The following is a 20677-nucleotide window of genomic DNA, read 5'->3' on the forward strand; positions in this document are numbered from 1 at the left end:
TAGTCATAACCTAGTCTGGAAGAGAAGATGCTCCGTTGACTGAGATCCGGGTCGGGAAATTGACAGATTGTGTCAGTCCCAGTGAGTCGCAGAAGTCCTTTGCTGAGGTGCCATGGCTGGTGAGAGAGGTACCCATACCCAGCCAGCTGGCATGATGACAGTTGAAGTCACCACATGAGGAAGAGAGTTGGGATAAGTGGATAGAAGTTGGTCCATGTTGTTAGACATGGAGATGTAAATCGAGTCATCATTGTTTGCAGGATGGTGCAGAACACATATGAACAAAAGGTGGGAGTGGAGAGGAAGCTGTAGCCAGAGGTACTCCTGGGGGTGGGATGGAGAGAGGGCAGTGCAGGGAGAGTGAGGAAGAGAGTTTTTGACAAAGATAGCAACTCCACCTCCCGGACGAGGCTCAGGTTCAGGTTTGTGTCGGAGATTGCAGAAGAGTTCGGAGAAAGGGAAGGATGAGGAGGACAAAAGGTTTGATGGTGATGAGAAGAGGCAAAGTGAGGTGTTGTTTGAGGGGGGGGGGGGGGGGGCAGAGCAAAGTCGACGGTTGGAGGAGGTGGAGGTATGTGATGGAAGGGAGAGGAAGTGGGGAGGAGGCAGGTTTGAGGAGGAGGGAGAATTGGAGAAAAACAGTTGGGGGGAGATTAGAAGGGGATGGGTGGGGGGGGAGGAGTTTTGAAGGGGAGGGGGGAGGGGGGAGTTTTGAAGGGGAGGGGTGAGGGGGAGTTTTGAAGGGGAGGGGTGAGGGGGGGAGTTTTGAAGGGGAGGGATGAGAGGGAGTTTTGAAGGGGAGGAGTGAGGGGGGAGTTTTGAAGGGAAGGGGTGAGTGGGGAGATTTATAGGGGAGGGGCGAGGGGGGAGTTTAGGAAGGGTGGGGCAAGGGTGTAGTTTAGGAAGGGAGGGGTGAGGGGGGAGTTTAGGAGGGGAGGGTTGAGGGGGGAGAATTAAAAGGGAGGGGTGAGGGGGGACTTTAGAAAGTGGATGATTAATGAAAAACAAACATTTATTACAAACTGGGTTTATTGTGATTTTCAAGTCAAAGATCCATTTGAAAACGATAGAGGAGGGGTGGAATGAATGTGAATTTAGAGACTGTAGAAAGGAATGACTGTAGGAGATTTTTTTTTTTTTGAAATGGAATGATTTGATGAGGGAATTGGAAAAAGCCTTTTAAATAGGAAGAAAAACAGTGTGTTGTAATAAACCACTGAATAAAACACTGCAGGGTAAAGTTTAAACATATTTAAACAAAACCGTGAAAAACAATCTGGGAAAAGTCCCTGAAGTGAGGGCGTGGATCAGAGAAAGGAGAAAGGAAGTAGAAATAGAAGTAGAAAATGGATTTCGACACACATGCGTTGATGGATATGCCTCCAGATGTTCACACCAGATGTCAACCCACTGTTATGTTTGATCTCAATTAAAGGTTACACAAGAGAGGGTGTGAAAGAGAAAAGAGGTATGAGTAGAAAAGAGAAAACATCAGATGCGTCAAACTTGAGTTATGATCGGCAAACATATTTTCAAAGGACACATGACCTTTGACCTTTTGAATCCCAGCATTGAGTAGATTCATCTTTGGATCGCGGTCTATACCTGTGTCAAGTTTGGTTGAAATCCTTCCTGTGGTTCACAAGTTATCGCGGTAACGATAAATCTACTACATATGCACAGACAGATGGACAACCCAAAACCATAACGCTTCCAGTGCCTTCGGCTGCAGAGGCATAAAAAAGGCCTCGGCATGATTATGATGTTCAGAACAAAGTTTTAAATACGAGAGACTGCATAGACTTACCTGTTGTCTCTGTGCCATTGTGATTTACATCAAAGTAAACTGACGTCTAATAATGTCTTTGTCCTGCATGAGATGTATGTTAAGTTGCACTTCAAGCCTTCGATCGATAGAAAAATAAAACGATGCTTTCCATCCTTATATATAAAAAAAATAACCACCTTTAGAGGCCATTTTACCCCGCAAGCGGGGGTTGGCCTTTTTCGGGCACCGTGGTTGTTGTTTTTTGGTCCCCTTTTTGAAGCAATGTTTTACGGCCGGATGCCCTTCCTGACGCCAACCCTTTTTGCCGCCTTTAACGACAAACAGGGAATTACCAGTGAACTGGTACTCAATTAGCCGACCTCGGAAGGATGACAGGCTGAGTCAACCCCCCTGGCGTTAATTCAGCAATCGACCGGGATTCGAACCCAGGATCCTAGGATCCTAAGCCGGCACCCTAGCCGCTAGCCCAACACCAGGGTTAAAGACACAACACCAGGCTTTCCATCCTTATTACTAACAAATGCTTTTGAAATGAAATTTGCACGATTGATGAAAGGCACCAAATGCAACAGTCTGTGTGAATGGGAGTCCAATTCTGTCCAATTCTCCAACTTCTGAGTGCTTTTCACATTCCCCCAACAAACAGAATGCGTGCACGCAGAATACTTATGTGACAATGCCAACTACCCTTTTCAACCACATGGGACTTGTACACTGCCCATTTGTCACTAATGATAAACAAGTAAAGCAATTGTTGCACACTGATGTTATAAAATGCTTCTGACAAGACAACCATGGACCTGACCTGGGCACACTCAGTTCCATTACGGATTATGTCATGTGACAATAATTAGATATATCAGTGGACACTTCCGCACTCCGGATGGGAGTACTCTTCTCGCCCCAACTTTGGTGGGCTATGTGCAATGGCACATTCCTGGAAATGCACTTTATACTTTTTGTCAGTTTTGTAAGACATTTGGTTGATTACAACAGACACTACATGGCCAAAAGTATGTGGACACCCCAACATCACACCCATATGTGCTCGTCGAACATCTCATTCCAAAATCATGGGCATTAGAAAACAACCTCCACTCTTCTGGGAAGGCTTTCCACTAGATGTTGGAACATTGCTGCGGGGATTTGCTTCCATTCAGCCACAAGAGCATTGGTGAGGTCGGGCACTGATGTTGGGTGATGAGGCCTGGCTCGTAGTCGGCGTTCAATTGGGGTTGAGGTCAGGGCTCTGTGCAGGCCAGTCAAGTTCTTCCACACCGATCTCGACAAATCATTTCTGTATGGACTTCGCTTTGTACACGGGGGCATTGTCATGTTGAAACAGGAAAGGGCGTTCCCTCAACTGTTGCCACAAAGTTGGAAGAACACAATCGGCTAGAACGTCATTGTATGCTGTAGCGTTAAGATTTTCCTTCACTGGAACTAAGGGGCCCAGCCCAAACCAGGAAAAACATCCCAGACCATTATTCCTCCTCCACCAAATTTTACAGTTGGCACTATGCATTCGGACAGGTAGCATTCTTAGCTCTTTCACGAGCCTCGATTCAGTATACAAAAAAAAAAAAAAAAAAAAATTCTCCTAGCATCTGCCAAACCCAGATTCGTCCGTCGGACTGCCAGGTGGTGAAGCGTGATTCATCACTCCAGAGAACGCGTTTCCACTGCTCCAGAGTCCAATGGCGGTGAGCTTTACACCACTCCAGCCGATGCTTGGCATTGCGCATGGTCATGTTAGGCTTGTGTATGGCTGCTCGGCCATGGAAATCCATTTCATGAAGCTCCCGACAAACAGTTGTGCCGACGTTGCTTCCAAAGGCAGTTTGGAACTCAGTAGTAAGTGTTGCACCCAAGGACAGACGATTTTTATGCGCTTCAGCACTCTGCAGTCCTGTTCTGTGAGCTTGTGTCCTACCACTTCACGACTGAGCTGTTGGTGCTCCTAGACGTTTCCACTTCACAATAACAGCACTTACAGTTGACCGGGGCAGCTCTAACAGGGCAGAAATTTGACAGACTGACTTGTTGGAAAGGTGGCATCCTATGATGGTGCCACGTTGAAAGTCGCTGAGCTCTTCAGTACGGCCCATTCTACTGCCAATGTTTGTCTATGGAGATTGCATGGCTGTGTGCTTGATTACATATACCTTTCAGCAATGGGTGTGGCTGAAACAGCCGAATCCACTAATTAGAAGGGATGTCTGCATACTTTTGGCCATGTAGTGTATCATATTACATATTATAATTTTGAGAAGATTCCATTACATTATGAACACGAGATCGGCACTTAGTAGAGCGCATGACTTCGCCAGGCTGAACAGTTTATGTTTTGGATTTCATCGATAGGATTTCATCGATTTCATCGCCCGACCTGGATTCGGATTTGAACCAAAATCTAACCGGCTTGTTCTCCTCACCGAACCAACTCATCCACCAAGTTTGGTCAGAAATGGTCCACAACTTTTTGAGATATCGTGCTGCATATTGTTTTGGCCCTATCTCTCAATGGTGAAGAATCACTTCAAAATTTGCGTATCCAGATCTTAATCTTCAACAAAATCTAATCAATTCGTCCTTGTCACAACACACCAACCTGTCCACCAAATTTCGTCTGAATACATCCACATGTTTTTGAAATATCCTGCTCGCAGACAGACAAACAAGAAGGCGTCAGGTGGTATGATGGTGGTATCAGGTGGCCTTACAGGTATGATGAAAATCGTCACTGTCACATTGACCTTTAACCTCGATAATCAAAAAAAACATTGACCTTAGGAATCCTCTGGTAAAGTTTGATGAAGTTAGCTGAAGGCGTTCGCGAGTTATTGCACTCGCAGACAAATAAACGACACAGACCTACCATCAATAAGAGGTGAAACAGATGAAACTGTTTCACCTCTTATTTCATTTCAAACTGAAACTGTTACTGTGAAACAGGTGAAAGAGGTGAAAACAGAATATGACACAGACAGACAGGGGTGAAAACATAACCTCCACCTACCATCAATGGTGGAGGTACAGAGGAAGATGATTTGTAATATCAACTATGACCGAATGTGGTGCTATTTCCACCACATACACGTCCACTGCATCCAAAATAATTTCATGTATGAAGGCTGTTCGGTGAGAAACCAATATGGAGGACATGCTAGAAAAACGTATGTCCTCCTCAGGAGAAGAATACTTTAAAAGAGACAGATGGCAGGTGTTTTATATAAATATTGGTTTGTGAGTCCATTTAATAATCGTACTTGGCAAGAATGTACATGCCTCGGCCTTACCCTGCAGAATAGACTCGTTAATGCATTCAGAAGGAACCTCCAGATCTTCATCCAAGACTGCTGAAATAGTCAGAAACATTTACCAGGGTTAACAAAAAACCTCTTTGAAGGACGAGCCTGAAAGAAAAGAAAAAAGAAAAAAAAAAGAAAAAAGTATTGGATCGAAAGATCAAATATAAATTTGAAATTATAATCGTACGAAGAGTGAGAACGTGAAGACAGTTCATCTGAGGCAATGAAAGAAATGAAATAAAACACAATATGTGTGCACCATTGAGCTTGTAAAATGGTAAGAATCTCAAACAAAAGTAATTCAAACACAAGTTAGTTACCATAACTCAAAACAAGGCCTAAATGATCATATTTGTACAAACTGCATGCACATTGCAATCATGGCAACATGTTTAAGATTCACGGCGATGTGATCTTACCTGGGAGATTAGATCCGTCAAAACTTGTATTTTCAACATGCATATCTCCATCCAGAGCTGTTGTGACACGAAAGGCAGCTTTAGTCTGTAGCCAAGTAACCACCGATAGAGTGGAAAACCCTACTCTTTGAAGTGCAGGTACACAGGGTTTGGTACTAATGAGCCCCCCCCCCCCCCCCTTATCTCAACAAAGCACACAAAAATCTCCCTTAACCACAAAACTTAACCATCAAAAATGCAAAAATTCAAAAATATTAATACAACCCTTTCCTCCAGTCCACGTCCCCCGGTGGATGCCACAAGACTCAACGTTACCTGCGGGGCCATCCCAATGTACCCCAAATTTCCGCGGGCCCTATCCTGGTGTTACAGGTGAGCGACATGGCTCGGAAGATTTCGCCCAATTCACTCACACAAATCCCATAACCATTCACACACGTTTCAAAATATCAACAAAGCACAAAATCATCAAAGCACATATTTCACCCCCCCCCCCACCCCCCCTGCAAGACCAAAGCACAAAATCATCAAAGCACATATTTCATGCCCCTGCAGGACCATGGCATAGATGTCATTACACATGTGTGTGCATTTCTACAAGGCAGCGGTGAGGTAACGGGTGGGGGCTATGGTAACGGGAATCTACTTCAGGCTATGGTGCCCGCAGTTCAAAAACAAGTCGCCCGACTTACGACTTCTCCCCCTTTAACTCCCTTTAACCCTTGGCGCCCATGGCAGCCAAACAGCTTCTTTAGCTGTCGTCTCACTGGGGAGGTCTCCACACCAGGCTTCCACACAGCCTCACCGGTCGCCGAGGGTCTCTCCATACCACAGGGCGCCCAAACAGACCCCCACCACCGACGGGCTCACAATTTCCAGACGCCACTGGCTGCCAGGGGCAATTACCGCAGGGGGGACCGCAGTCACCGCTCCTCCAGAGCACCTACCGGCGGACACACACACCTCCCCCACCCACAAAATCCACAAAATATTTCCTCCCCCCCTGCCATTCAATTCTCAACCACATATTTCATTGGAAGATGTCACAAAAAGGTTTTGCCATGGCCTGCTTACATGTGAAATCCCCATTCACAATTTAACCACACATTTCAATAATCATCACTCAATTTCCATCCTCACGACCACACAAAAACACAACAAATCTACAGATAAACGAACGCCACCCACAAGACACTTTGTGGCTAACACACTAATCCCCTCACCGGCCATGCCATCACTTTCATTCGCCCCCTATTCCAAATTACTCGTCCCAATTTAAATGAGAAAGTACTGAACCCTGGGACAGTAAACATCAAGGCCTTACCTCTACCTTGATGTGCAGGTATTTGCAAGTTGGTCGGGTCCAAGAGTGCCATCCACCCAACAGAATTCCTAAAATGCATCCCATGGGGCGAATCAAATTCCACCAAATTGCCATTTTATCCTCTGTACTGGCAAGTATGTGGATCCGCCTCCTCCGGTGACCTTTATTACACTACTACATTTGGCTACAACAGCTCCGCCCCTCTATCGTGCAAGGGCCATCGGGATAAGCTGAGCAGCCGAAACGCCAAAATGGCCCATGAGTGTCCATAAGGGTGTGAACCACCATCCATCCTTTTACCCCCTGCGAGGAACACGGCGCCACTAGCCCCAGCTTGCCAATGTGGTGAGCACCTGCTGCCAACTCCACCATTCCCAAAACCTAGGACCTGGGGGGAACGGTCGCAGTGTGTGGCATCCTCATCACGTCCCCTGCACCTCTCACATCCCCCAGTCTACTCACATGCAGCCCCCAGTGCCCACCCACACTGAACCACGCCCAAGGTCTAGTTGACAGCCATGCTCCTCCAGGAGACTCGATCCCAGAAGACATGGTTCACACACCTCGGCCACCCACAGCACCACGTTGACCTCCAGACTACCCAACCACATCTCCACAACCCCGCGTCCCAAATATTGGCACCGTCGCCCCCGTAGCCGGTTGGAGGCTGTGTCCTACTACTCTATAATTTTTGTCCCAGCCTCCAACACTTTGGTAAAGCACACCTGGATCAATAATGGTGTTACTGCTGTCAGTGTCCACCACGGCCTCTTCACAAAATTCACCCTTAAATTTACATCTAACCCTCAGATTACCCATGCCAATTTTTCCACATTTCACTATCTTCACCAAAGAAGGGTGCTTCTCCATACACATGCCTGCCTAGCATGGCCCTGTATGCCCGGCTCGTTACAAATTTCCCGATTCCATCAAACCGATGGTTCTCTTCCCAAGTCGAGAGTCCGCAAATCACAGCGGAACATCTGTGGAAGATCATTCTCACACCATCATGTTCCACAGATGCTCCAATGGTTGTCCAGTAGGCTATTACATTCCTGTCCATTTGGTTCGACCCACGTTCATAGCCCAGGACAGCATGGCAGGTCACCACATGCTGGCTGTCCCAGAGTCACAGGGAAAGGCTGCCAGGCCGCATGCCTAGGCGGTCACCACATCAGGCCAGTGTTGGCCGTCCGTGGTGCCAACACCAAAGTGCGGCCCACAACACCTCCACCTAGTGGTCCTCCTGATACACCATACCAGCTGCCTGCGAGAAACCACCTTGGACCCCCCGGAGGTCTTAACCCCCACCAGGGTCCGGTGACCCTGCAGGCCCGAGACACTCGCTCGGTCGGCGCCCCGATGGACAAGTGAAGCCACACTCGCTCGGTCGGCGCCCCGATGGACAAGTGAAGCCACACTCGACCAGACCCTCTGTGGGGCCCAGGTCGTGCCATGTCACCCATGGTCGGGCCCCACGTCCCAATCCTGCCAGCACAGCCCCCCAGCTGGCTGGCATAATCCAATTTCGAAAGGGGCAACTTTTACATGAGGCCGACCCCACTGACCTCTCCTGGTCCAAATTCCACAGCCAAGGGACCAACTCCCTCCAAGGCTGCCCCAAATTAAATTCCCATTTAAATTTAAATTTGAAAATTTTGGCCTTGCATGTCCAATAACTGCAGCTGCAGGTGACAACCCCTTCTTCGGGTTTTTCTGCCACTCCATGCATCTGTTCCAAATTAATTATGGGGACCAGTTTCTCCGAAGCTCCATCTCCTGACTCTTCAATGTCCGAATCCAGCTCGGAGCCAACCCCCCCGCCACCCCCCCCCAGCTGGGTATGCAATTTCGGAGGCCCTTGCACCCAATTGTTGTTTGTGGTGAGGGTCCCCTCGGTCACTTTAATCTTATCAACGGACCGACCCACCTCAACTCCCAGGCTCTCTTGGACTCGAGCAGCCTCTTCCTCGATGGTATTGTCACAGGTGCCCAGTCACTCCTGCATCAAATCACTCACCCTTTCATAAGTCATTTGTGGCCCCCACAGGCCTTTATTAATAAACACCCGCTCCTGCTCCGTTACGCGGGCTTCCAGCCCCTTTACCAATTCACCCCCCCGTTGTTTGAAAAGTCCCCATTCCTCTACCTGTTGCCGCATTCTGGCATCCACACGGGCACGATAACCTTCCAGGTCCTCATTGACTATCAATTCGATCCTCTCTTCCATTTCCCCCATTCGGACAGCCTGGGTCATGCCCTCTTCTATTTTTAAAATCAATTCCTCCCTTTTTGATTCAAATTCTACTACCATTACCTGTTCCATTTCACCGAGTCTCGTTTCCAATTTAACCTCAAATTCATGGTCTGTCCGTAATTTGCCTGTCCATTTTCCCCTCTATTTTATTAATTAGTTCCCCCAATTGCTGTGTTATATCCCCAATTTTGCCTTCCAATCGGTTATTCATTTCCTTCATTTTGTTCCTTTGTTCACCCATTTGTTCATTCACTCCACCCATTTCTCCTTTCAATCCATCAATTTGTCCCTCCAATTCCTCCTTGAATCCCTCAATTTGCCCCTTTAATTCTCATTTTAACCCATCAATTTTGTCAGTTTGAGCATTAATTTTGTTCTCCAATCGCTCTTCCATTCCCCTCATTTGTTCACTCTGGGCATCCATTTTATTATTCATTCCGCTCATTTCAGTCAATCCCCTCATTTGTTCCATTATCATTTGTAGCGAGACCTGGTTGGCCATCGCCCCCGTTCCCGGCTCCCTCATAGGGGAGGAGGGTGGGCTAATGCTCGGGATGGGGGAGGTTTCACTCCTACCCTCTAATCCCCCTATCTCCGGTTAAAACTATATTCCTAAACGGGACGCCCCCACTCAGACACGAATACAAACAATGGGATAAAAGAACTGGAAAATAAATGTGTTATTTATCAGGGGATTTATCTTTTTTTTTCTTCTTTTTTTTGCAGACTTCCGGTCCCTCGAGCGACGGGGCTTGCTTCAATCTCTCCACGGCATCAAAGTTTGAGTGTTTTCCCGTTCGTTTCTTTGTCAAATTTCCGCTGCGTATTTTGTTGTGTATGTGTTATTGTGTGTTTCTATTTGGTTTTGGTTTTGTAGTTGTTGCAAATTTGTGTGTAGTCGTTTCTTTGCTCGCGCCTCGTGCGGCCTGGTGTCTCGTGCGACCTCCTCGTCTCGACTTGTGCCCCGCCCCCTAAAACTCGTTTTTCTTTCACCTCTGCTCCTGCTTTCTCAAATCCACGTTCTCACTTAGAGACTTTTCCCAGATTGTTTTTCATGGTTTTGTTTAAATATTTATTTCAATATGTTTAAACTGCAGCCGTGATACCCCCCCCTCCCCCCCCCCCCCACCCCCCAGAATTTCCATGTTTTAAACGTTTCCCAGTGTGTACCCTGGATAAGAATAGGTACGCCGTATCCCTGCGTGTCGTAAGAGGCGACTAAGAGGGTTGGCGTCAGGAAGGGCATCCAGCCATAAAAACATTGCCTCAAAAAGAGAACCATGACAATTACAACTACATGTGGGCAGGGTACAGCCCGAAGTGGAGATCGGTTTCTGAGGTTTGGGACATGGAATGTAGGGACAATGACAGGGAGGTCAGGAGAAGTGGTGGAAGTATTGGTCAGAAGAAGAGTGGACATATGTTGTGTGCAAGAGACGAGATGGAAGGGAAGTGGTGTGAGAATGGTGAAGGGTAGGCAGGGACAGAAATACAAGTTTGTGTGGCAAGGGTGCCTAGAGGGCGTGAATGGTGTTGGTGTCCTGTTTTCTGAGGAGTTTGTAGACAGTGTGGTGAGTGTGACTAGAGTGAGTGATAGGTTGATGATGGTGAAAATGATGATTGGAAAGATCTTGGTGAACGTCATCTCGGGATATGCTCCGCAGGTTGGTCGGAGCGATGAAGAGAAGGACAAGTGCTGGTGTGCGATAGAGAAGCTGATGGAAAACGTGAAAGATGAGGAAGTTGTTGTGGTAGGAGGAGACCTAAATGGACATGTGGGAAGGAGTATGGATGGTTTTGACGGAGTTCATGGGGGTTACGGATATGGTGTGAGAAATGGAGAAGGTGAAAGGATTTTGGAGTTTGCTGATGGAGCCGATTTGTTGATTTGTAATACTCAGTTCCAGAAAGAGGCTAATAAGCTTGTTACATACACGTCAGGTGGGTCGACGACAACCGTTGACTACCTGATGGTGCGTAGGCGAGATAGGGGGCACCTCCGGGACACAAAGGTGATCCCGGGGGAGGAGGCTGTTTCACAGCACCACTTGGTTGTCTGCGACATAAGGGTGAAAGGTGCGAGGAGAGCTTGGCGGGTGAAGTACCAACCGAGAATGAAGGTGTGGAGGTTGAAAGAGGTGACAGTAAGGGAGGCATTAAAAGAGAGGCTGAGTACGGTCAAGGATGATGTGGTTGAGCTTGAAAGTGGTTGGATGTCAATGAAAGCTAGTCTGTTGGGAGCCGTTGGTGAGGTATGTGGATGGACAAAAGGACCACCAAGGCACTCAGAAACATGGTGGTGGGATGATGAAGTTGGAAAGAGGATTGACGAGAAGAGGAAGAAGTTCAAGGAGTGGCAGAAGGCGAAGGGTACGGGAGCAGAAACAGCAGAGCATGAAAGTTATAAGGCAGCCAGGAAAGCTGCAAAGAAAGAGGTAGCAAAGGTGCAGGAGGCATGTAGGAAAATGTTGGCAGAACGCTTGGATTCGGAAGAGGGTCAGAAAGCAGTATTCAGGATTGCAAAGCAGATAGCGAAAGAGAGGTGTGATGTGATGGGGGTGAGTTGCTTGAAGGATGAAGTGGGACAAATCGTTGTCGACCCAGATGGAATTAAAGGAAGATGGAAAAGATATATGGAAATGCTGTTGAATACAGAGAATGAATGGGATGGCAACATAGAGAGTAACCCAGTTTTAGGACCGGCAGAGAAGATAACTGAGAAGGAAGTTGAGGAAGCGATAAAAGCAATGAAGGGTAGAAAAGCGGGAGGGCCGACGGGAGTTGTGGGAGATATGTTGAAGGCAGCAGGAAGTTGGGGTGTGAAGAGAATGACAGAGATCTGTAGCCTGGTGGTGAAAGAAGGCCGCATTCCAGTGGTTTGGGAACTGAGTACCCTCGTCCCTCTATACAAGGGGAAAGGTGACCCTCTGGAGTGTGGCTCGTACCGAGCGATAAAGTTATTGGAGCATGGAATGAAGGTATTGGAAAGGGTGTTGGAGAGGAGGATAAGGAAGAAAGTGAAGATCGACGAAATGCAGTTTGGATTCATGCCAGGAAGAGGAACGACAGACGCGCTTTTCATTGTGAGGCAGTTGCAGGAGAAGTACATGGAGAAGAGGAAGAAGTTGTTTCTTGGGTTTGTTGATCTGGAGAAAGCATTCGATTGGGTTCCACGCAAAGTATTGACATGGGCAATGAGGAAGTTAGGAGTGGAGGAATGGTTGATCAAAGTAATGATGGCAATGTACATAAGAGTGCGCACAGCTGTAAGGACGAAGGACGGGAACAGTGGTGAGTTTGAGGTGATGAAGGTGGGAGTGCATCAGGGGTCGGTACTAAGTCCACTACTATTTGTAGCTGTGATGGAGGTGCTGGCTCAGAACGTAAAGGAGGGTTTACCGTGGGAGTTGTTGTATGCAGATGATCTGGTGTTGATTGCAGAAAGTATGGATGGACTGAAGGAAAAGATGAACACGTGGAAGGAATGTATGGAGACAAAAGGTCTGAAGGTGAATATCGGAAAGACGACGGTGATGGCAAGTGGTAAAGCATGTGGTGAGGTGGAAAGAACTGGGAAGTGGCCCTGTGCTGTGTGTAGGAAGGGTGTCGGAGTGAACTCCATTCAGTGTACAATGTGTGCTGAGTGGGTTCATCAAAAATGTAGTGGTCTGAGAGGGTCATTAACCAGTGTGGCAGCTACATTCAAATGTAAGGTGTGCACAGAGGGAGCTGCAGATGGAGGAAATGTTGAGTTGGATCTTGGAGACGGCGTGAAGCTGGAAGGTGTGAAAACATTTTGCTACCTCGGAGACATGCTGAATGGAGAAGGTGGATCAGACTCGGCAACGGTTGCTCGAGTGAGATGTGCATGGAAGAAGTTTCGGGAATTGAGTGGCGTGCTGATGATGAGGGGAGTGTCGTTGAAGCTGAAGGGAAAGCTGTATGCTGCATGTGTGAGAAGTGTTATGATTTATGGGAGCGAGATATGGGTAATGAACGTAGAGCAGCAACGAAGGTTGGAAAGGGTGGAAATGCGAATGGTTCGACGGATGTGCGGAGTATCGTTGAGAGAGAGGAAGACAAATGATGAATTGCGAAAGATGATGGGAATAGAGCCTGTGATTGATGCTGTGAAGAGGAACAGGTTGAGATGGTTTGGTCATGTGTTGAGGAAGGATGAAAGTGACTGGTTGAGAAGAGTGATGGAAATGAATGTAGAAGGAAGTAGAAGACGGGGAAGACCGAGAAAGACTTGGCTAAAGATGGTGGAAGAAGAAATGCGGGCAAGGGGGTTAACAAGGAGAGATGCAGAAAATAGGGCAAAATGGAGAAGATTGTCATGGGGACCGCAAGGCTAACCCCCACTCTAGCAGGGAAAATGGCCTTTAAAATGCATGTTGTTGTTGTTGTTGTATCAGGGGATTTGGTTGGTGTGTCTCGCCAGGGATCGTCCGATGGCTTGGCGGGGAAATGCGCTCGCTCGCGCGCTGCTAGGCCTCACCGCGCATCAGTTCACTCGTGGCCATGTCACGCTGTAGCGAGCAAGCAACGCTCGTTCGCGTGCTGCTAGGCCTCACCGCGTGTCCACTCACTCCTGCCTCGTCACGCTGCAGCGAGCAAGCAGCGCTCGTTCACGCGCTGCTAGGCATCACCGCGCGTCCACTCACTCCTGCCTTGTCACGCTGCAGCGAGCAAGCAGCGCTCGTTGTTCTTGCTTGGAAAACCACAGCTCTTCCTCCTCACAACCACCAGCAAGATGTCCAAACACGGCCGCTCGCGACGGCGTCCAGATCAGAAGGGACAAGAGCAGCAACAACGACCCTTCGCTATTGGTGTCCAGTACGAATAGGAAGATGTCCACTGCTCCAAACTATTTTGTACCCCCGGCTCTGACATCATCTTTGATGCTTGAGCAATCAGCGAGCCGCTTCTTACAGTCCTTTCTGTCAATCAAACTCTGGACCAATCACGGCTCTTCGAGGCATGGCTCTCGGCCTGCAAGTCCTTGTGGTGATGTAGCGGATGCAGCGCCAGCGGTATTGTTTGATTCCTGATTTCCGGTTAGTTTTATTAATTAGTGGTGTTTAATGGGCGATTTTGGCTAGTGTCTAGTGTGGTGTCATAAGGAACAAAGGAATAGTATACAGAGGTAACGACACACAGGGGATTAATTCACCCATAATCCCTCGCTAATTAACATAAGGGTCACCATCCGTATGGCCACACGTAACACTTAATCTGAACACACGACCTACCGGATCCCTACTTATTACATGGGGTGGTTCTTCTTCACGACAGTCGGAGCACACTAATCTATGCATTCGACCTGGTCTACGGTAATCATTGTCTACCCCCAACAAACATAACAATATATATTTGTTATGTATATACAGACTTGGCATTTAATATGGAATATATATTTTTTCTTGACTTGGGCTTACTTTCTTAACTCAGTATATCAATCTGGTGAGTTTCTTTTACACTTTGGTGATTTATTTGTTAAAAGAACCATGTCACTGATTGTCTGTCGCAGCAAGAAGTCAACAACAGGATTATATCACAGGTGGCGTGGCAAAATGTACGGACAGGTGCATTTGATGACTGGCTTCACAGTCGGGTATACAAGGGTTGTTGCGTTCTGTATTAGTGGAAAACAACTGCTGCACGTCTACAAAGGTTATTGCCGCTTCCTCTGGAGATGGTCTATCAACTCGACAATGCTGTTTGTCATGGAGTGGTGGCTTTATGAAATTACGGCATGAAACAGCGTGCTATTGCTCAGCAGTATGGCATCACTCAAGGTCAGGTGTCAAAGATCCTGAAACGAAATGCTCAGAGGGGTGTCCCTACTCCAATCCCGAGGCCAGGACATCCCCGCAGAACCACAAGGAGGGATGATCGCCAGCTGCACCGGTTAGTTCGCAATGGCCGTACCAAGTCAGCTAATCGGCTTAAGGCTGAGTGGCAGCAACTGACAAATGTGCCTGTATCCAGAGGGCTAGTCAACCAACGACTGGTTCAAGCAGGCTATCGTGCCAGGCGTCCCCTGAGAAAGCCACGCCTGACCAGACAACACCGCCAGCGCCAATTGCAGTGGGCCAGAGAGCACCATCAATGGCATCCAGGACACTGGAATCACGTGATCTTCAGTGACGAGTCTAGATTTCTGGTCTATCGTCAAGATGGCCGTGTCCGAGTGCGCAGACAAGTGCATGAAGCCTACAACAAAGATTGTATAGTGCCAAGAGTCAAGCTGGAGGTGGTGGGGTGACCGTTTGGGCTGCTTTTCATGCAGGGGGCAAAACTGACCTGGTTGTTCTGAATGGAAACCTGAACCAGTTCAAGTACAGGGCCATTCTGGAAGAAACATTGCTTCCATTTGCTCGTGCAGCCTTTCGAGGAAACGTTGTCTTCCAAGATGACAATGCATGGCCTCATCATGCTCGCATGATCCAACACTTTCTTGCTGACCGTGGTGTAGAGCATATGGAGTGGCCTGCCATGTCCCAGGATATGAATCCGATGGAGAACATGTGGGCAGAATTGATAGTCAACTTGGATCAGCAGCCCAGCTCTGTGCGTGAATTGCAGCAGGCTATTGTCACTGCATGGCAAGCGATTCCTGTCCAAACCTTGGCAAATCTCGTGAACAGCATGCCTCAACATGTACGTGCTCTCCTGAATGCTCGTGGGGGTTACACGAAGTACTGAACTGTAATTTTACTGTCCATAATCCCAGTCGTAATTTAACTTTTGTTTATGTTAAAAAAAAAATTGGCTAATGTGCAAAATAAAGAGAGACTTCTGGAAAACGAACAGAAGTTTAACACAGTACTGTCCATGAATTGAGTTCGATATCAGTTTACATCACTTTCAAGGATCAATTTATTTGTTTCGAAATGTCAAATGTGGTTTTTGTTTCTTTTAAAGGTCACATTAACAAAATCTAGAATAATTTCAACATAATTCCAATGAACTTTTGGTTCTAAGACATCTTGAAAAGTAAGTTCACCCCCACAAAAAAAATATTCCATATTAAATGCCAAGTCTGTATATAGTTAAGGATAGATATATATATAGTTACGGATCTCAGAGCACGGCACTCCCATTAGCAAGGCGGGGTTAATCCCCTTGTCTTGTTAAGCTGGCCGTCTCCGGTCCTGGAACTATCCCGCTCCTTTGCGGGATGAGATTGGCCAGGGTGATTGGTCAAAGGTTTCCCAAATACCTTCACCAATCTCTCCGCAAAGCAGGGAGATGAGTCCCTGCTCGAACCGCGGATGTGATGGTAATTGCCGAGCGGTTTAGCAATCCACGATCCGAGCCGTTAACAAAAGGACTAAACCCGATTATAGCGGTTCCTATATCGTGCCACTGATATTCAATTGGGGACAGGACGCAAGCGATCGGATGAGAGGAACCAAAGAATAATAAGGGTGAAGGAAGAACAAATATGGTTTATTAACTATCTAAAAGAGGAAACGAAAGAAGGGAATATACAAGAAGAAGGAAATAAAAGGACATAGGGCAAGCTTATCAAAACAGTCTTAACTTATCACGACCCCAGGACAAACAGACAGACTCACACGGAATGGTAGCTGGTAGGGGAGGAAGGTCCAGGCAGATGGTTCCAGGCGATGGGATGGTCCAGGCTCCAGGTCCGCGGGCGAAGAAGGGCAGGCAGCTTTGCGTCCCGTTGGCGGCGACCGGACCTTACATATGCGAGGGGCTGGAATGCGCGTACGTATAGCGTGTCGAACGCTCTCAAAACCACGGCAGTTCGTATCACACGATCGTCCCAAGCGATCCTCCACGCAAGGTTCTTATCATTCGCCGCCTCTGCGCTGTTTCCTCAAGTTTGCCAGTTTGCCGATCTTCTCTCCTCGCCTTTGCCGATCTCCCCCGCATCTCCGTGCAAGGGCTTCGCGCTCGCGCTTTTATCACAAGCCTCGCGTATCAAGCCGCGTCCGCTTCGCTCAGCCTACCGGTGAACACGCTTCAGCCCGGATTGGTCGTGAGGGTTCATCGGCACCTCCACTCGTGACGCGTTGATGGGGCCACGCATATGTTCCTGGCCGCTCCTCCCTTTTTCTCCCACTCTGCCACGTGGCTTATGGCGGCTTGGGGCCAGCTTCAGCTCAAAGGCAGTGAACTCTGCTGGCAATGGCGGCTTGGGGCGAGCTTTAGCTCAAAGGCAGCGAATGCTGCTGGCAATGGTGGCTTGGGGCGAACTTTAGCTCAAAAGCAGTGAACGCTTCTGGCAAAAGCACGCCATACAATTTGGAGAGAGCAGATTACGCCGCAATATGAATGGAAATGGGAATTTGAGAAGGGGGCTAGGTTATTTGATTAATACAACGCAGATTCAACTATTGGAAACAGATCCTTACCTGAAACACATACTAATGAAATAACTACAGAAGGTTCCTATGGTGTCCTACGTGTTGCAATATGGCCTAACTAGGGTGCGACCTTTGACCTTTACACCAAAAATGGGAGTATTTACAGGGGATTATTTATAAGTGAGCATTTACAAAAATTTACTAGTGAAGGGTTCTCAAAACCGCAACATGGCACCCTCATTACCTCCAGGGCCGTCCCGGCCTGAAAGAACTTTAACTTAGTGTGACACTCAGGTGTGGTAACCCTCTACTATTAACCTCACCCTGAGTGCGACATTTTTAAAACAACTAAGTATGTCCCGCCTGCTGCATTGCATTCTATCTAACTGAATCACGCCCACAGAATAACCGAATCACGGAATTAATTCGCAAGCTAAACATTGACGATGGGGAGCATTATTTACAAAGACACCAGTTGGTATTTTCACGCGAACCCAGGACCTGTCTTTTGGGAAAAAGAAGAAGATGGTTTGATAAGAGGAAAGGCATACACTGCACTGCACCGATACCACCAGCACCAATAAGCACCAAAGCACCAAAATGCAGTCAGCACCATCCAGTGCACAGTCATCACATTTCAAATAATAAGCAACGATGCTCAGCCGATGACGTCTTCTCTTCTCTGCCGATGTTTCTGGGCGACTTCTTGCTTGCTGCCTATTTGGTAATAAAAAGAAGGCAGAAAACACGTCCACTTTTTAATTATGGCCAGCAGGGGCCAACTAAGGGTGGTCCATCTGCATGGCTTAGGTGCCACCTCAACCGTGGTCCGCAAGCAAGATCTTTGTGGCCACAATGGCCGGTCCCCAGCAGAGGTGCCAGGCCCCAAAACGTGGGGTCCAGTGGTGCTCGGCCACAGACATGTGGTCCATATGGTGGTGCTCGGCCACAACAACGTGCGGTCCATAAGTGTGGTGCTCAGCCACAATAACGTGCGGTCCATAAGTGTGGTACCGGTCCAGGCAGGCAGCAGCGAGGGAGCGGGCACACAACTGCGGGCACCTGCACACTTTCCCCTCAGCACACAAAGACCACGGTCCATGAGTGGGGAAGGAAGACAAAGCAGGGTTAGCGGGGTGCAAGGGCGCAAGGGTACACATCATCACAAGGTAATGCAGAGGTGAGGTGCGCAGGGGAGCGAGCGGAGAAAGCTGGTCCCTACCGTAAGTCCCCCGCCTGTTCCCCCCTGTCACCTAATCTACCCTTGCCCTTACCCCGTATTTACACAATTTTACAAATCCGTCGCTAACGTCCTGTCTTCCCCATATCCCCCCTAATTCCAAATTCGTCCACAATCCCTCTAACCAAATTTGCCATAAAGCCCAATTTCTCATCAATCCCTCCGAAGGAGGAAGAGATGGAACATCAGCACAATGTCACCCCCACGTCATGATGCGTCTCACATACTAGACATCTGCACAAACCGGTGGTGTGGAGGCCTGTCACCCTGGTGAGTGGATGTCGATGGTGCGAAGAGATTCCAATCCTAACTATCCTAAATGACATTAACACTTTTTACACTACCCGGGTACTTTCCCTGCAAAACCATTGGCCATCTTACACTATGTGGTTCTAAGAACCGAACTCCCATTGACCAAACTGTGGTGCTCACCAATTTGGGGTCTCACTCCCCCGATTCTACTCCTTGTGCCCTCGCACAATTTCCGGGCTGGGTCGTGTGGCGCTCCCAGCAGGTCCGCTCACCTGCACACCTCCGCCACTGCAGTTGTCTCCGAGCTTACCTGCTCCTTACCCTAACCTACCTGGGGAAGGCTCTCTGGCGCTCTCACCCCCTACCGCCCTCTCTGGCGTCAGGCTACCCGGGTCCGTCCTTGGATCCTCAGGCCCCATTGAACTACTACTGGCTCCCAGAGCCTACCAGCGGCCTCACCTGGCCGACATACTAACAGTGGCGGAGTGCCCATTTAATCTTTCTCACTAACAGGCCACACGCCCAGCCATTACACTTTACTCATGCACCAATCACAACACTCCTTTACTACTACACGCACCACAGATGTCAATCTCCACCACAATTTACCTACTCCCTCTACCTACGTTTAAACTACCCTCTCCGGGTACTCGTGAAGGGGTCCATCTTCCCCATCCACTCCTTTCGCACCAACCACTCCACTCCACGTATTCCACACTACTCACTCCACACCATCCATTCCATACTCCATTCCATACAACCATTCCATCTATTCCATACAACCATTCTTCATACACCTGTACTTCACACCTTGTGCCCACACACCTGGTGGCACTTGCACACCTGGTGGCACTTGCACCCTCCTTCCCTCCAGGCGCATTCACTCAATACAACGCACAATCACACCTTTCACAATACTCTGCTCAATACACTTTCTGCACACACACTGCATCATCTGATCTAACTACTCCCTTCTGAAACTCGCGCTCCCCGTCTACCCTTATACTACGTGCTCCCACGTCATTATAATCCACGAATCTGCTACGTCCCCTCTGCAGGTATAATGTCGCTACTTAACTCTCATGTTACCTATTGTCATTTCTAAACCCTAACATTATAACCTAACCCTCCCGGGCTAGTTTTCACAGCCATACCCCATAAACTATAGCTCATGTGCCCGCTGATGTGATGTGAGGGATGGTAAATCTACCATCCCTATACACCATATACCATTTGCCATCATCACTATCGCTAATCCAGTCACTGTACTATGAGCCTCGGTGCGTCAATGCATTTTCAAAGCTCGGCTTCGCAAAGCCGAGCAATGAATGCGGGTGGTTTGGTCTCCTGCAGGTTGGGTCCGTCCGGCATTCGGTTCAGGGGAGGAGGTTTGCTCGGGCCAAGGTTCCAAGTACCATCCCGGCACGGGGCCTTGCGCTCCCAAGCGCGATGGCCCAGCTTTGCCCGGGTGGAGCGCCGCCACCACAAGGGGGCGCCGTTCCGACCCCTCCTCCTTCCTCTCGAACCAGGCCGCCCGCTTTGCCTGGCAAAGCGCGGACTCGACCGTGCAGGGCGGGGCCCGGTGCGGATCGCGCACGGCGGTTCTTTTGAAACCGCCGTGATTACGACCCTCGCTGGTTCCCACGGTACACAAAGCCCGGCACGGATTGAGGGCTCGCGTCGGCTATCCGTCAGCCTAAACGCTGCCCCGGTCAACGTCGATGCCCTACTCGCATGCTCACA

General features: G+C 48.5%; 2 protein-coding genes across 5 annotated transcripts in view; one reads left to right on the forward strand and one right to left on the reverse strand.

The window, feature by feature from the left end:
- The window catches only part of LOC144892419 (uncharacterized), a 748105-nt gene that overhangs the window by 357119 nt on the left and 370309 nt on the right, over positions 1-20677 (forward strand). The window lies entirely within an intron of this gene.
- LOC137426759 (uncharacterized) overlaps positions 1-20677 on the reverse strand; it is a 78881-nt gene that overhangs the window by 13080 nt on the left and 45124 nt on the right. For 3 of the 4 annotated variants that reach the window (XM_068115613.2, XM_068115615.2, XM_068115611.2), the window contains exons 4-5: positions 5520-5576; positions 5089-5148 (exon numbers count right to left, since the gene is read on the reverse strand). In XM_068115613.2, the coding sequence (XP_067971714.1) occupies positions 5089-5148; positions 5520-5576 (117 nt within the window). The remainder of the gene's footprint in view (positions 1-5088; positions 5149-5519; positions 5577-20677) is intronic. The other variant, XM_068115612.2, reaches the window with a different exon arrangement.

Source organism: Myxine glutinosa, chromosome 5, assembly GCF_964187855.1.
Source record: "Myxine glutinosa chromosome 5, kmMyxGlut1.1, whole genome shotgun sequence".
NCBI classification, from domain to species: domain Eukaryota; kingdom Metazoa; phylum Chordata; class Myxini; order Myxiniformes; family Myxinidae; genus Myxine; species Myxine glutinosa.